Source organism: Coenobita brevimanus, chromosome 86 (assembly GCF_032717465.1).
Source record: "Coenobita brevimanus isolate Jiangsu-jjx chromosome 86, ASM3271746v2, whole genome shotgun sequence".
NCBI lineage: Eukaryota > Metazoa > Arthropoda > Malacostraca > Decapoda > Coenobitidae > Coenobita > Coenobita brevimanus.
Genome location: NC_137039.1, coordinates 23,287,620 through 23,306,123, shown reverse-complemented (window position 1 = coordinate 23,306,123; position 18,504 = coordinate 23,287,620). Strand labels below are relative to the sequence as shown.

The window sequence follows — 18,504 nt, the reverse complement described above, 5'->3', positions numbered from 1 at the left end:
TATTCCAGTTTTATTAATTTTGTCCACTCCTCTCCTTCATTTGTTGTATGTATATTAAAACTTGCCTCCCTGCCATAATCTTTTATACTGTAGTGCAACATAGCTTCTGTTGCCTGGTACTTGATTGTTCACTCATTCAATTCAGAATTTTAACAGTAAGTCATGGTTGCATAAAATGTGACAAGTGACTTATGTGATACGAATTGATCATCTTGGTTAATGGTCAGTGACCCTCCAGGCTGTCTACACTTAGTCATCAACTCAGTTGGAATGAGTTAGGAATGTTTGTAAGGTGAAAACAAACCTACTGTAGTACACCTCCACTCATGAAGTTTATTGCACTTGCAGCACAATTAAAATTTCTTAATCATATACCTCATTAGCACCTACAGTACTTCCATTTTTCAACTTTTATTGGATCAGTACTTTGGGAACTATCTGTTGACTTGTATCAGATACTGTTGTAAATGAAAGAAACTTATCATAAAGGAAATATATATATTTATTGATATATGTATACAGTATATATATACATGTACATGGTTTTGGTGACACTTCTAAGACTATATTAATCATTATCTTATAGTTTAGTCTCTTCAGTGTTCCTGCAATTAGACTGTGTGGGCTCCAGGTTCTTTATATATATAAAAAAAAAAAAAAAAAAAAAAAAAAGCACAGAGCCAGATATTGTGCTATGTATGCCGGAAGCCAGACACTGTGTGTGTGTGTGTGTATACACAGGATGGTCCATAAATTGCACTCCATTAGAAATCCACCTGGCAGTATACACAAGAAATTGCCTGGTGAAGTTGAATGTTATATATGGGCTACCCTTGTATAGCCGAGAGGAGGAGGAGGAGGAAACAGCACAGTAAAAAGTAAAATGGATTACTAAGGCAGGAAGTGAATGGATGAGAAACAAGAGACAGAACTGTTAATGTTGAAAATGAATATGAAATAGAAGCAAAAAGCAGAGAGATCTATTTATGAGGAAAGACAAGAGAGAACAAGGAAAAGATAACTGATAATAGAGAAAAATAATCTGTATCACTATCAGTCCATATAGAGTCCAGTGCATGACTGTTTTGGACACAAAACTTCTGACTTCATAGCTAAGCACATTATCATTTCATCTTCTTTCACTCTACACACACAGCCCCTTTCTAAACTGACCAAAAAGTTTCAACAATTCCATATTTAATAATCTCAGAAGAAGTTATGAAAGACACTTGTTGCCTCTGGTTTAGAAGAGGTGAACAAATTAATATAAAAAAAATTCAATTGGAATGTTATTATTTTTTTGTGAAGTTAAATGAAGATAAATAAATGGCACGGGTAATTAATCTTAAAAAAATAACATTGCGGCTGCCGGTGCGTACAGAACTCAGCATTACCTATTAGTATCTGTACACAATTGTTTTTTAATCTTTGGCACAGGTAATTATCATTCAAAAGTGCACACAGTTATTCATCACAAACTTCACAGAAAAACTCAGTTATCACATTTCAAAAGCAAAGACATCTTGACAAACAATTACAATGTTAAATATCAATAATAAACTGAAAAAAAAAATTGATGGAATAATTTTTTCTTCTCTGCTAGTGGATGCTGATTACATTATCATGTCCAAATAAAAGAATGCAACAGAAATGACTATAAACTGAAAAGTAGAGCTGAGAGATGCTGGCAATCTCAATGCAGTACATCTACAGTCAAGAGGCATACCGGCACTCCATCTATTGACAAGAAAAGTTATTTTGTACATATCTGAGCAAATGTATACTGATTTACAGTAAACTCTCCCAGCCAGACTACTCAATCTTCCATCTCCACGCTATTACTCTTATTGTGTTTTCCAGTCACATGAATGGTATACTATGGTAATTGCATTCAGTTACCAGTTGCAGCGAGCTTTCCAGCCAGTCTCCCCTCTCTCTCTGAAAAACTTTAAGTGCCAACTTAAGTGATCTGCCCACAATACCACACATTTTCAAAACATAATACCCATATGCTTTGACCTCAGATATTTACCTGGCTATATCAGGGGCTGAGAAATTAGCTTAAACAACTGTTGGCAGTACAGTCATTTAATACAAAGAACTTAGTTTTCATCCATCTGTATTTACTATAAAGTTCATGATCACCCTGTTGATGTATATATCATTATTATCTGCAGCAGTCCCCAGGTATCCTAGTATGACGACCCCGACAAAACATTTACATCTAATGTTATACTTGTGCCTAGCGGTGCTCTGGATGGGATAAAGATGACATCAGACAAATGGTAATAGACTGATGGGGAACTTTGTAATCACCCCATGAAATGGTAACGTCTCAGTGTTCTGTGTAATAAATTGCTTCTTCAAAAACCTGTCTGGGTAAGAGAGTTTACTATTTACTACCATGCAGGGAGTGAAATGAGGGAAGGAGAGAGAAAGAGATCAAGAGTCAGGAATAAAAACTACTGTACAGACAACAGATTACAGTGAAGTGTCTTTAATGCAGCACACCTGGGGCCAAGCGCTTACTGGATTTGACTATTTTCACGCATGAACACATAATGTCAGCACATATACTTTATTACCAAGTCAAGACATAATGCTAACTAAGGTGACACACCAGCACAATTCAGAATCAGTTATGTAAGAGAGAATGAGTAAAAACTTACAGATGGCCAAAATGAAGACATTTCACTGCACCAAGAAGAAAATATTACAAAGACAATGTGGCACCAAGTTAGGCATGATGCCCCTTTCCACTGATGCTCAATTAGTTTGTTGTTCATACAGTATAACCTTTCCAAAGACTGAACACATACTTCTGATACAGTACAATGTTTCTACAGATACCACTCAAGCTAGGTCAACAATGAAGTTACTCTAGAAATATATAGTCACTGTATCTCGAAACATGAACACATTTGTGTAGTACTTGTTATCTTTGTTCCTACAGTGACTCTGCATGTTCTAAATGTTATTTATTTATATAAAATGATGTACAGTGTGAATTTGCAAAGGATCTACAAAATGTGATAAAAATTGCACTCAGAACTGTTGTTCTGTGGATACTATATATATACAATTAGTCCAAGACTGGTTGTGCAAGAAGAGCCACCTTCACAGCACTAAAAGCCATCCAGTATTAGTTGCTACATAGTATAGTCATGTGTATGACAGACGTTCAACAACTCATGCACTTTATTTTCCACAAGGTTCACCAACATCTATGTATCTTAATTCATATGCCCAAACTTTGCCTACATCTACTGAATCATACTGGTGTCTACTTTCATTCTCAGGATGTAGTAACATTTGTTCTCTCATCAAAACCCTCATCTTGTACCAAGACTATGAATTTCTAAAATGCAGCACAGGATCCCCCCTCCCCTAAAAAAATATGGTTAACCAGTCAGGCTGCAGGAACCATTTTAGAAGAACTAACTTACTTGACTTGAATATTGATATCCTTTATGCATAGTGCACTTCTTGCGGTTTCTATACACAAAACAATAAAGCTTCATAGCTGCACTTCTACCTTGTAAACATAGCCTCTTTTTGATACATAAAAACACTGTGATCATCAGGTGTGGGGGATGTATTATCCTTGTGAATAAACTCCACCTACAGTAGTAAGAAATTTTACCTGATACAAGTTTAGAGGAAATAATGATCAAGTCAAACAACCACTCTGATCATGCTAAACACCTGATGACATACTAAGAGTGTATATAGTACAGTAAAGTGAAAGCAATATGGCCAAGTGGTTAAAGATCTGTACACTGCAACATCGGTCTCTTTGGAAGTGAGTCTGAGCTCCATTCTTTATATCTAATACAAATATTTGCATCCTCTCCCCCATTACACCATCACTCTTACTATACAACCCAACGAACTCTCTGCCAGTGAACTGCAGCCTGGTCTGGGAGACAACCAGGGCTCAGATTCACCAACAAACTGAAAATTAATATCCTCTTGTAACTTGGATGTGTTTTTGCAAGAGACACCCAGAGATTTTGCATGCTCCATTCAAAGTCCTTTCTGCAAAAACATATCATAATTACAAGAGAGTTGATAATAAGTTTGCAAATCTCATCCCAGATTCCTCTTGACTACACCATTCCTGACTACATGACTTACTTCTGCCATTTGGTCACTAGTCTTCCAAAACAAGCTTTTAGGAAGATATCTGAACTGCTGACATGACCTGCAATGAGTAAGGGGCAGAATTCACTCATGCCCCAGTAGTTGGTGTAGGCCGGGGTGGAACAACACCTGGGAAAAAGAGAATGACAACAAAGTTATGGTGTACATGTTACAGAAACAGAACCCCATGTTCCTCATCCAACAAAAACTTCCTGAATTAAAGAATAACCCTCCCTGGGAACTTTTGGGAAACACTGAAGCCACTTTTTCTTTTTTTTAGAAACGTGCGTTCATCACAGCAGGGTATACTGCAGCACATGAAAACAAACATACTGTATACAATAATAGAGGCATAAAACTGGATAACTGAAAACATTCACTTAATGTACAGCCACCCTTTCATTAACTTCACATACAAATACAGTTTGTCACAAAATGAGAAATCAGAATGTGCTACAGATGATATTCATTTGTAACAAACAAAAGCTCCTGTTGTTGTTGCTGAGTGACCCCAGTCTGTCTGGCCAAGTAGAATCATTTACCACAGGCAAGCAATCACCCCTGCAGGACTGTCTTATGCAATGAACCAGTGTTCCCTCATGGTAGACAGTGCCTCACCAAAGCAAGGAGCGTGGAGGTTTGGTTCCCAGACGGATGCCACATCATAATAGGCTCCATATCACCTCATTATTCAGTTATATGGTTACCACCCAGTGTTGTACCTAGTTTCCTGGGTTGCAGGATACCAATAGGCATATCACCCTGTGTAGGGCCACCTAAAATGGAAAGAAGAATAATAAAGTGTGACAGGAAGGATAAAAGAAATAGGAAGAGAGGATGGCAGTTGAAGAAAAAGAATGATAAAGGTGAAGGAAAAGTAGGTGGCATTACATGAAGTGAGTGGATGGTTGTCATCATCCACCACCATGAAAACAATAAAAGGATTATACAAAAAGCTGCAGTAAAATCTCATTTTTACTAAATGGCAAGACATCACTCATTTTGGTCAACAAATACTGTATGTTTGGTAAAATTATTTTTAAGTGACCAGATATTCCAGTAGGCTGCCTCCCAAACTACCTAATTTTCATGAATCTGGGATTCTCTTTAGTGTTCACTACCATCTCTCCCATCATCTGGCTTTTAAATCAGTGCAGATTAAAATAATGGTCTTTTCATTATCAGTAAACCCTGTAGACTGTACAATATATAAACCAACCGAGGGAATAATGTCACATTAAATCTGAAAATTTATTCAATCTAATGTTCAACACTCATCTTGATGAACACACATTCTATACCTAGTCTAATTTGTGGACATAGTTGACCCGTCCATAACATGCACTTCCACAGCACTATTTGATATAGGGCAAATAGCTATTCATCAGGCTTTAAACTTTACAAAGTGAATGTAGAATGCACATAATGCACAATGCAGGTCCAAACATGCCAAAATAAGGGATTCTTGGCCACTGTATACATCAACATCCCATGGTGCATGGAACATGACTGCTCAGAAACACAATGTGCACATCCTCCTCCTCCACACCAGGTCTGTCTATCATTGCACTGCAACGACTGACATGTCATCTGACACAAGAGACAGTTCCCCAGACTTCACACCCTTCACTTACAACCAGACGAAGCACATCATTAGCAACCTTAAGCACTCATCTGCCTGTGGCCCAGACAACATAAGCAACATACACCTTAAACATCTTGGACCACAAGGTATACAAGCACTCACCAACATACCAAACTACAGCTAATCACACAACATAATACCCAGCATCTGGAAGCATGGTACTATCAACACTATCAACAAACCCAACAAAGACCCCATGTTACCTTCCTCACACCACCCCATCATACTCCTCTGTACCTCCTTCAAACTCATTGAATGACTGGTATTACAATTAGCAACACCTCACATCCCCCTAGCCCTATCGCAACATGGTTTTAGGCCACTACACTCCACGAACACTTTTCTTACAGACCATACACAGAGAGTTCTTGATGGAATCAACTCAGCCAGGCCACCACACAGAACATTCATGGTCAATTAAAACATTAGTAAAGCTTTTGATGCCATCCCCCTCCACAACCTCACGAAAAAAATATTCAACACAAACATGCACAATAATGGAAAAAGATGGCTGGCAAACTATTTAGCAGGCATGTGTGCACACGTAACATTTGTTGGTTAGTCATCGAACATCAGAAACATCACAAACGGCGTCCCTCAAGGATCTGTTTTGTCCCCTATACTCTTTAACCTATACATGTATGGCATACCCACACCCCACACACCACAAATACACATAGCTTCCTATGCAAATGACATAACACTTACATGTACACACCAAAACGCAAAAACAGCCACACACATCCTCCAACCTTACATTAACACACAACACAAACAGTTCATCACAAACAGCCTCACAATAGCCCCAGCCAAATCTACAGTGACCCATTTCACAAACTGACAGTAGGCACATGTGCACACACAACATTTGTTGGTTAGTCATCGAACATCAGAAACTTCACAAACGGCATCCCTCAAGGATCTGTTTTGTCCCCTATACTCTTTAACCTATACATGTATGGCATACCCACACCCCACACACCACAAACACATAGCTTCCTATGCAGATGACATAACACTTACATGTACACACCAAAACGCAAAAACAGCCGCACACATCCTCCAACCTTACATTAACACACAACATGAATGGTTCACCACAAACAGCATCACAATAGCCCCAGCCAAATCTACGGTGACCCATTTCACAAACTGGACAGCAAAAGATAATTGCATTCCACACCTCACCATAAACAACACTCCCCTACCACACACCCACACCCACACAAAGAATCCTTGGTGTAACATACAGTACAATACATCAATGTCATTTAAACAACACATCTATCTATCCATCTATCTTTTGCCAGATGCCTCAATCCTGTCAGGGGTGGCCACAAACAAATTGCCTCCATGTTGCCATGTCCCCCGTCATTTCACTCCCCTGCTCCCAGTTAACACCCCCCTCTCTCATATACCTCTCCACTCCACCCCTCCATCTCATCCTTGGCTTTCCCCTCCCTCTTCCCCCTTCCACCTCACTCACATACACTCTCCTCACCAGTCTCTCGCTCTCCATCCTCTGCACATGGCCAAACCACCTCAATGTGTTTCTCCTAATGCTTCCAATCACATCCACATCCACACCACAATCCTCCTTCACCTCCTTATTTGTCAGTCTGTCTCTCCATGTGACTCCACATACTCCTCTCAAATAACCAATTTCCACTGATCTCTCTCTTGACTTGTGTCCCTCCAACAAGGTTCAAGCTTCACTTCCATACATTAGAGTTGGTATCACAATACTGTCATGCAGTGACTTTTTCAATTCCATGCTCACTTCCCGGTTTCTTATCACTGCTTTCAAAGACCCAGCAACTTTTCAAAACATCACAAACATTAAAAATATTTTAACACCAAGACTCAATGCCCTAGAGTCACTTGCCCATACAACATTCGGACACAATACCTACCACCATAGTATACAAACAATATATACATTCAGTGATGAATTATGCAAGCCCTGTTTGGGCTTCTAACCTCATTGAAACACACTACAACACCCAACAGACCATACAGAACAAGGGTCTAAAAATAATCACAGGCTGCACAGCTGCTACACCTACAGATCACCCACACATAAGAGGCACACAAATTCTTGCCACAGCCTCCACAAACCTACACCATCCACTACATGGCAGCATATCCACACACACTGGGGAACATCAAAACAACACCCTGTACATGATATCATACACATATACTGTTACCTCTCCCTTCCTCACCCACCTCAATCCAGCTTCCAGAAGCACATCCATGCTCAAATCACTCACTGCTTCATTCATTCACTCAAAGACAACACACAGCTGCATGCACAGCCTCCTGATACCCACCCTTCTGAATCCTACCTCCCACGTGAGGACAGGGTCCATCTGGCCAGGCCGAGATATGGGCATCATCCAGTCCTCTCGACTTATCGGAAGAGGCTGGATGACTCCATTGCTGATGCCTGTCCATGATGCAACACAGCACCCCATACTATTAAGCACATAATGGAAGACTGCATTGCACACAGTCACCTGTGCCAACAACACAACATATATTCCTTGAGAGCTTTGTGGGAAAGCCCGGTCTCGACTGTGGCCTTCCTTACGGACTCGGGACTGTTCGGCCACACTGCATAGGGAACTACTACTACTACTACTAATACTACAGTTCATTTTAAGTACAATACAATAAGTGTCTTTATATATGTGTTTGTTGATGTGAAGTTAGACTTAGTTGTGAATGCTGAAGCTTGTAAGGTTTAACTGGATTGATTTTTGTTAGATCTGAGTACCATTTTTTTTTTTTTTTTTGGACCTTGCCTCACCCCATCCTTAGGTGGGAAAAGAGGTCTTGATTATTGATTACTGATTACAGATGATGATCATCATCATCAACATGAACAAGATGATGACAACGATGATGATGATGATGATTGTGATAATAAAGATAATGATGGTGATGATAACATTGATAGAGATAGGGAAAATGATGATGACAAGGACAACTAGAACTTTGTTACTGTCCTACAGACAGTCACTAATCTCCACCTACATCTTAGTGACCTTGACCCTACTAGGGAGATTTGGATTTTTTTTTTTCAATCAGCAAGGGCCCACGCCAGGACATATAACCTGGGCCCTTCAGATTCCTTGCAGAGTCTCTAGTTCTCCTGAAACTGTCAGGAAACTCTGAGGCCGGAATGATAATAATTAATTACATATTTTTATTGTGTAGCCACAATAAGAAAGCTTCGCCATGCGGTAAGGTATGTGTAATATACTGTAAATAAGATTTAAAAGATCCTAAGGCAACTTCTAGTGTAACTTCAACAAGTGATCTGATAAAAGTGTCGAAGAACTCATGTGTCTGCTACTGTTTCTTACAATAACCTTGACCTCACTGGGGAAATTTGTTTTTTCTTTTTCTACCAGTAATGGCCCATGCCAGGACACACAACCTAGGCCCTTCAGATTCCTTGCACAGTCTCCGGTTCTCCTGGAATTGTTGCAAGACACTGAGGCGAGAATAACAATAATACCAGTGAAAACAATAGTCTCCACCTGTGTAGCAGGTGGAGACTCACGATGATGATAATGATGATGATAACTCAGGCTTGTTTACATAAAAGATTCTCTGCTGTACAGTATATAATAATGATGATGATGATAACTCAGACTTGTTTACACAAACATATACTGCTATATACATCACTAACAGAGTAATTTTAAATAAATAAAAAATTACAATACAATATGCCAATCAAATTAACCCCCTTGCACACAATGACGCAAAATGAGTCAAAATGGTGATGAGGAACCAATGATGCACTTGTCAGTGTTGGTTTGAAAGGATGCCAATTAGGCATTTTTGGACAAAAATATTAACCAAAAATTAGGTTTTAGCATGAAATGCATCAATATTTGATGCATCATAGGGGAGGATGATTATTTCAAGGCCAACATTCTCAAATAGTCAGCTTTCTCTTGGCTTTTGGTGTGGGAAGAGGGGTGCACGAATGCGATTTTTGGCAATTTACTCAAAACCTATCACAATTCTGAAAGCACCACGTGAAAGCTCATCAAATTCTGCATATAGACTTATGGTTAGCTCTTGCATGGTCCAGGCAAAATATTGCGGTAGGGTTTTGGGAAGTTATTTTCACTGTGGAAACATATTGTTACAGCATTTTTGTACTTTCACTGCACTTTCACTCATCAATTTTGTGTGTTTTTAATAGTTTATTGTATAGTATAAACATCAGCGAAAATGATGGTATACAATTTATACCAATACAACTAATATCTGGGGCAAATAAAATCCATGGGAATGTTTTCCTTTGTGCATGAGCCCAGGCTGCTCTTGTGGCATTTTCTCTGATCATGTCACACAAACTTACTGAAAACTTTTGGTGCTCAAAGGGGTTAACAAAGTATGTAGTGAGGCAAGTGTCAAAGTGTGACACAATGTCACGCACAGCAAGAGTGAAGTCACTTGGTCAGTCAGTCAGCTGCATCTTCCATATACAATACTGCATAATGAACCTTACTAAGCATATGCAAACAGTGTCTATTTGGCTCATAGGTTTATTAATCCGCCGCGTCCTGGCAGATTTTTCACCACTGCAACCCCCCCCCCCTGCAATCCCAGCAGATTTTAGAAAAGTTTTTTTTTTTTTTTTTTTTTTTTTTTTGCTAAAACCTCCGCTTTTTATAAGAAACATTGAAAATTCAAAGAGAAAGTGCTCAGTTGAGTTTAGAAATACAGTAGAAGTACCTTTACCCTGTTACCATGTTCTCTCAGGCTAGGCTCGAGATAACGTTTTCTATGGGAGGGGTAGTTATTCCAAACCATTTATAACTGGTTAGATATTTATTTATTTGGTACGACTTTATATGTAGTACAAGAGTATATTGGTTTTCAGACAATAATATATGTGATATAAGCGTTGCTCACTCACCAAAAACATCAACATATGACACCTTCTTTTACAACGTTACCGCCTCATCACTTTTGCTTGTTTCTTCCTCTGGCTTATCTCTTCCTTTGTCTTCCACCTCAAGAATCACTTTCGCCTTGAATTTCGTCATTGGTCAGACTGTGGTGTGACATGTCTTTACTGGTCTGGTCACTGCTAACAGGTGACTTGCCAAGAATATGGCACGCGAGGGGGGAGGGGGGGGTCAGGTGGGGCCAGGCATTATCCCCACCTGGTGTTGGGTAGAGGAAGGTCTCTCACACATCTAACAAAATCACCCGTGAAACTTGACAAATGTGCAAATGACGGACCTCGCAACTGCACAACGTATGGATATGTTGTCGGCTATCACCGTGACAAAACATGGTGACGTATCCATATGTCGTCGGGACGCCTTGGGTTAAAGCCCAAATCAGCTAAATAGTGATTTAATATAAAGGTAACCCTCAGCCATCACTCCCCCAATTAAAAGAGACTTCCCATCATGACCATCCTCATTTAATTACCTTCCAAAGAGGTAACATAACTGTAAACTGTCCTATCCATTTCCAGGTTTCATGAACTAGAATTTTTTGTTTTCCAGGAATGTATATACAGATATGTATACAGCAAATCCTGTTATACGATGAACTGCTATGCAATGAATTGCTTACATGATGACATTTTTTTTATTATATCACACTTTTGCTTATATGATCACTATGATCCCATACGAAGCATTACTGGTCAGTGTATGATTGTTGTTTTCACTTATACAATCACTGATACAGAAGCTTACAGTCATTTGTTTGTTCCAGGATGACCTTTGAACTCAGTCACAATGTACTGGGTGTGTTAGTGTCAGTGATGGAACAACTGTGTAGTGCTGGAGTTCAAGCAAGTGAAGTGAGTGAGCTGGAAATTTGTTTTAAGACTTCGCTGAGTGGGTGACTCTTGGCCAAAAGTGAATTCCCACTGAACCAAAGAGATACAATATCATTAATATCGTTATGTGGTAAATTTGATCAAACACATCCTCATCATAGAATAAGAGCAGTATATATTTTTAATTTTATTCTCACATTAATCAGTACCATGAAAAAATAAACAATACAGTGCCATACTTGAAAATGAGTTTGTTTACCATTTCCCCAGCCACCATACAATGTAAATTTTACATTTCTTATTGACTGTGGGAAATATCTGCTGTTTCAATGTTGGAGATACTGGCAATGGATAAAGAACTTACAGAACTTTTTCATGATCAACACAAGCTATGATATTTATGGGCAAATATACACCATTTTACCATATAACAACCATAAACTGACATACAATCACCACTCATTTATTCAGTTTTAGGGAACAGACATACCCAAGAACAGTGAAAATCAATTTACAATGAAAATATATCTAACAGGGCCCCCACAGCCCCCTTCATAATACTCCCAAACTTTACCAGACATCAAAGTTACTTGCCTGTGATTGATGGGTACTTGACAGACAGACCAGGGTTACTCAACAAGAACCACTACAATTTATTTGCTTAATGCGTACTTTCATATGATTTAACACATTTGTAAAATCATCCCAAAGCAGACCTTACAGTAGTGTATTTTGAGACAGTATAATATATGAATAACTGTACCAGCAAAGCCAAAACTGGGAAAGCAAAGGATGACTGTACTGTACATGCTTACATTAAACATGCTAAAAGTGTGCTTGCTCAAGGATTCTGGTAGTGCTAGATGTGTTTTTTGACAAATTCTGAAACTAATGGGCTCCACTGCACATACCATAACAGTTATTTATTCCAATGTTGTAAAAACACAATTTTACTGTACTCATGTAACAGTATCAAAGGCAAAGTACTGCATCTTATCTCTCAACTATATGTCTATCCTTGGGCCCAAACATTTCTAAGGGGAATACAGGGAATTGCTGTTACAGTTTACATTTACAGTACTGTACTGTTTTACTGTTAATACAGCTCCTTACCTCTTCATGCCTACTGGAGAACAGAGAGAGAGACACGTCCTCTTGTTTTCCTTAGTAAGTCGATCACTGACTCAGAGTCCCAGCCTGCCACATCCACATCATTTACCTAATGAAGAGTAAACATCTGTGAAATACTGCTCTGACATTCTTGTCACACTGTTAATTATGAAGTGTTGCCCATAGGTTTGATGAGATCAGACTTATACACAAAGCTCTCTCTCTCTCTCTCTTTATCGTGTGTTTCATTTATAAAGGCTCCAACATGTTTGCATGTGTTAGTCTTGGTCACCTAATGGCAACTCTCCATACTGCTCAATCTCTGGTAGCTTCCCTATACAGTCCCTTATCCCTGAGGTCACATTCTACAAGTATGACCTCATCCCAGGTCTTTCTCAGTCTGCCTCTCGCAACCCTAACCCCAACATTCACACCTCTCACTTTCTGCACCCAACTTTCATCCCCCATCCTCTCCACATGCACAAACCATCTAATCTACCTCTCATCACAACACAAGTACAATCCATTCCCATCCTTCCTCATAACTTCTTTTGTAAATCTAGTCCCCCCCCCCTCAGGCCTCGCATTCAAAGACACACCGCACATCCACCTACTCACTGTCATTTCTGTACATTTGAGCCTGCAAATATCCACTTACTTTACTGTATAGGTCTCATTATCATATACAGTATATATACTGTATACAGTCACTACTCATTTTACGTTGATTCGGTTTACAATAATAGAAAAGTTCCACCCCAAAATCCCATTTATGATAAATTTCCCACTATAATAATTTTGCCATCGGAAAGCACCAGGCACACGCAAGGTGACCGTCGCTTGTCTCAGACAAAATGGCAGCACCGGCATGCAGCGCATTGTTATGGTTCAGGTCCCGCCACCCCTTCACAGCCCTGTCTTATCAACTTGTTCATGTGTGCCCCCTTGTTATCGTCACCTCTCAGCCAAACATCGTACTACAGTAGACATCGTGTAGCACCAGGCCAGCTTTACTCAAGTGTGATTACTGTACTGTATTGTGTTGTTGCAACGATTTACTGTACGTGAGTAACTCTGCCTGTACTGGTGTGATAGTGTTTCCTTTGGTGAATTACTGTACATCACTGTGGATTTGTGTGCCCATGGGTAAGGTCAGTGCCAGTGTAGGCCCCAGTTCTATGGTTGGTGCAGGTATGGGCCCCAGTGCTAAGGTTGGTGCAGATTTGGGCCGGATTCCCCTCTCCCTAACCTGTTCCTGTCTGACTCAGAGGCTGACCACTTGTGCCTGCAAGCACAGGCTGTCCCCCAGCCTCGGGGGAGACGACTTGGACCAACACAGGAGGGAATGAAGGTGGGTGTCATTTATGGTTCAGTCTTGGTTAGGTGACTTTGGGAAGTTGAGTTGACATAACCCCCCTTTAATAATGTGTTTCAATCTCCCGATTTACGATAAAATCAGTATACAATAAGGTATGACCTGAAGTAACCCCATCGTAAAACGAGTAATGACTGTATATATACAGGTATACCCTGAGATACGATACACCTAGGTGGGATACCCCGGCTTGGTGATGGGGGTAGAAATACCACCATACCCCATATAATGATGGCCAAATCCCGGTTTAACGATGGATTTAGATTTTTAAAACCAATTTTGATGATATTTTAGACTTAAAGTTTGTGTTTAAGTTGATTTATAAACTGTTTCTAGACTTGGGTTAATGTCTTTTAGTCATAGGTGAGGTGGACATTGTCATTTTGGGGTACAGTTTACTTAGTCTGATTTTTCCCAGACTTTTATTTGATGATTTTCAGATTTTATTTTTAAGTTTAGGTGAGTTATAAGCTGCTTTTAGGCTTAGTTTTGCTTGTTTTATAGCTATTGTGGGTTTAGGTGAGCTAGAAACTAGTTTTTGGACCCATTTGGGTGGGTTTAGGACTTGGTTGAGACGGAAACCCAAGGCTCAAAAATGCGTCCCTATACTTTACATGTTAAATCTACCCCTATATATAGTAACCCGTCTAGCAATGGGTTTTTACTTAACCAACTGTATCGTTAAACCAGGGCATACCTGTATATATATACAGTATATATATATATATATATATATATATATATATATATATATATATGTGTGTGTATGTATGTATAATCGACACCTTCTTCAAGCTGATCACTCCTGTCACATCGCCTTCACCAACGCCTACACTATCATGCAACCAACCATCCACCTCAACAGCATCTCATCCAACTACAGTACCCACGAGTGACAATGACAGTGAAGATGAGATTGAGAAGGCAGGCTTGTAAACTGGCGAGTAATGTAATGCACCAATACTGTACAGACAATTGTATGCCTAAAATACTATATTTGTCATTATCCAAATTTTTTGCTATCTGGCCCTCCTTTGGCCCAATTAGGTTGGATATGTGAGTGTTTACTGTATCTAGCTATATGTCATTTTATGCTATCACCCTTCTCTGCCTCAGTACCAACACAAAATACAACTCACTCTGCTCACACTGTAATGCGCCCCCCAACCATAACACACTTACAGTATCTTGAGCATCTCACATTAACAATACAGACATTCCTTCAACATCACCTCAACATAGGGATGCCCTGCCAAAGTGGCTGGTTTCCTGCAGGCCACTGGGGTAACATGCAGTTGCGGCTGGGGACACAACAATTACATTCAACATTCAACATGGCTGTTGGAAAAAAAAAAAAAAAAAACTCCAAGTTTTAACTCACCATCTTTATGCACTGTACTCACCCTGATAACAATATCCCCTGTGTGCAAACGACCATCCCTGGCAGCCACACTATCAGCATAAATGGCTGTTACCACAGTGATGCCTGGTTCATCTTCACTGGCTCCCAGTGAAAACCCAAGACGACTGTTCCAACCACGGTTCAGTTCCACAGTCACAAGCTGGGGTTAAGAGAAAGCAAAACATTGTCTTTGGCATGAAATATATACATAAAAATGATGCCATGCTTTGTCTTAAGGGATCCATCTCACTGAAATTGGCCTTGGTACAACTAAAGTTACCTATTGACAGGAAGCTAAACCAAATGCCAAAACTGGCTTCCCATCATTTGCTGGACCTAGCATATGTAAAACTCTGAGAATCTCGGCATGGACTTTGACTCCATGTACTTGTAGCAGAGTTGTGTAACTACTCATGGCAGTGCCTCCCTTGGTTAATGGTAACAATTCTACCTTTCAGAAGGAAGTACCATTAATCACAAGATTCTGAGTTCAAGTATATCCGATTTTAGAAACTTTACTGTAAGGAACAGAATTTTGAAGGTGGCAGTGCACATGTGATTGACACACATATTTTGCGATATATTTACCATAAATGCAAAACTGGAAGGCTTTATCACTATATTATCCTGACTGTTCACTTTATATATGGAAGAAGTATCAAGAAGATGAAAAGGGGCAGCTGGAATAGGAAATGAATGTAAGCAGATGGTAATAAAAGCAAATTACTAATTTGTCTTGCAGCTACAATGACAATACAGTTTTACTGGAAATAAGAGAGAGTAATCTTCAAATATGATGAGTGATTTTGGAAGGCAAGAAAACAAAGTAAACGGAAACAGAAAAATGTTACTTGAAAGAATAACATGATTATTAGAATGAGCAACAGACACACAAAGACAGAAGTGTGTGTGTGTGTGTGTGTGTGTGTGTGTGTGTGTGTGTGTGTGTGTGTGTGTGTGTGTGTGTGTGTGTGTGTGTGTGTGTGTGTGTGTGTGTGTGTGTGTGTGTGTGTGTGTATTTACCTATTTGTAGTATACAGGAATTGAGCAATGCTCGTGTTGTCCTGTCTCCATATCCACATTTATCAAGTCTACCTTTACACACATGAATGTTTTTCTCATGCACCACCCCTTTGTCTAAGTCGTTCCAAATATTTAAGTATTTAACTAATATAAGCAACATTGGGTCTGGTTAGTACTTGGATGGGTGACCGCCTGGGAACACCAGATGCTGTTGGCATAACGTTCTCCCTACGTCTAAAGTGGGGTTGGTGGAGGATTAGTGCCCCTCCCTGTAAAACAATTAACTCTAAGCCCTTGGCCACCCCATTTGGTATACATGGCATCTGGCAATGAATGAAAAAAACCTACACGGAATGTGCTATGCTCGTGGGTTTCCGTTGCTGTTTCTCAATAAGTCAAATTTACCTTTAAACTCGTTTAAGATTTTAGACTGGACGATCTCTTTATCCAGGCTATTCCATAAGTCTATACTTCTGTAAGAAAAGCTATATTATTTGATATCCTTCAAGCAGCTTGACTTTTTCAATTTCATTCTGTGTCCTCTTGTTGCTCTCTTATCCCATACACACAGATCTTCTTTGTCAATTTTATCTACTCCCACCATGGTCCTGAACACTGCAATCATGTCTCCCCTCTTTCTCCTTTCCTCTAAGGAAGGCAAATCTAACTTTTCCAGTCTCTCTCTGTATGACAGGTCTGTCAGACTGGGGACCATCTTGGTTGCTGTTCTTTGTATTCTCTCAATCTTGTTTATATCTTTCTTTTTGTGTGGGGATCACACTACCGCTGCATATTCTAACCTGGGGTGGATCATGGCCACTATCAATTTTTTCATCATCTCCTCATCCATATAATGAAATGCTACTCTTATGTTAGTCAAGAGTTTATAAGTCTCTCCAACTATCTTGTTAATGTGCTTTTCTGGTGACAAATTATCTTGGACCAGCACTCCCAAATCTTTCTCTTCTCTCATTTTTGTGATTAATTCATTACCCAACAAATAATTCAGTAATGGCCTCCTGGTACTTTTACCGATTTCCAATATTTTACATTTCTTTACATTAAATTTCATTTCCCACATCCGGCTCCAATCGTGTATCCTATCCAAATCCTCCTGCAGCATTTTACAATCCTTCTCAACCTCTACCTTCCTCAAGATCTTTACATCATCAGCAAACAGACTTGCATAACTGTTCACTCCATCTACCATATCATTTACGTAAATCAGGAACATTACTGGCGCCAACACCGAGCCTTGAGGGACTCCACTTGTTACTTCCCTCCATCCAAACATCTTATCCTTTATTACTGTCCTCATTTGTCTGTCTCTCAAAAAGTCTCTCATCCATTCCAGAAGTTTCCCCTTCAGTCCTCCTATGTATTCTAGTTTCCACATTAGTCTCTTATGAGATACCTTGTCAAAGGCCTTCTCTAAGTACACACAATCCATCCAACCATCTCTCTCCTGTACCATGTCAATCGCTCTTGAGTAAAAGCTCAAGTTAGTAACACATGACCTTCCACTTCTGAATCCAAACCGACATTCAGCCAAAATATTCATCGCTTCCAGATATTTTATCCATCTGTCTTTCAGGATTCTCTTGCACAATTTTGCGACCATGCTGGTTAAAGACACTGGTCTATAATTCAGGGGTTCTTCCCTGTTTCCTTCCTTATAAATTGGTACCACATTTGTGCTCTTCCATTCTTGTGGCACTTTCCCCTCTTCCAGAAAGAACACGATTAAACTGTGAATTTTATCCGCCAGTTGTTCTCTGCATTCCTTCAGTACCCAATTAGAAATTCCATCAGGTCCTGGGGCTTTCCTTACATCTTGAGTTTCCAGTAATTTATACACTTCCTGTACCTCCACTTTTATATCTTTTATCACCGGTACATTTCTAACCACTCCCTCCCCTTCCACAAGCTCCTTTTCTTTAGTGAAAACTGACTGGAAACATTTGTTCATTATTTCTACT

At 39.6% G+C, this 18,504-nt stretch overlaps 1 protein-coding gene across 1 annotated transcript in view; it reads right to left on the bottom strand.

The window, feature by feature from the left end:
- Positions 1 to 516: 516 nt before the first annotated feature.
- LOC145410605 (uncharacterized) overlaps positions 517 to 18,504 on the bottom strand; it is a 128,420-nt gene continuing 110,432 nt past the window's right edge. Inside the window, exons 9-11 of the mRNA XM_080280719.1 lie at positions 15,504 to 15,662; positions 12,729 to 12,834; positions 517 to 4,272 (exon numbers count right to left, since the gene is read on the bottom strand). Coding sequence (XP_080136845.1) covers positions 12,739 to 12,834; positions 15,504 to 15,662 — 255 coding nt within the window. The 3' untranslated portion in view covers positions 517 to 4,272; positions 12,729 to 12,738. The remainder of the gene's footprint in view (positions 4,273 to 12,728; positions 12,835 to 15,503; positions 15,663 to 18,504) is intronic.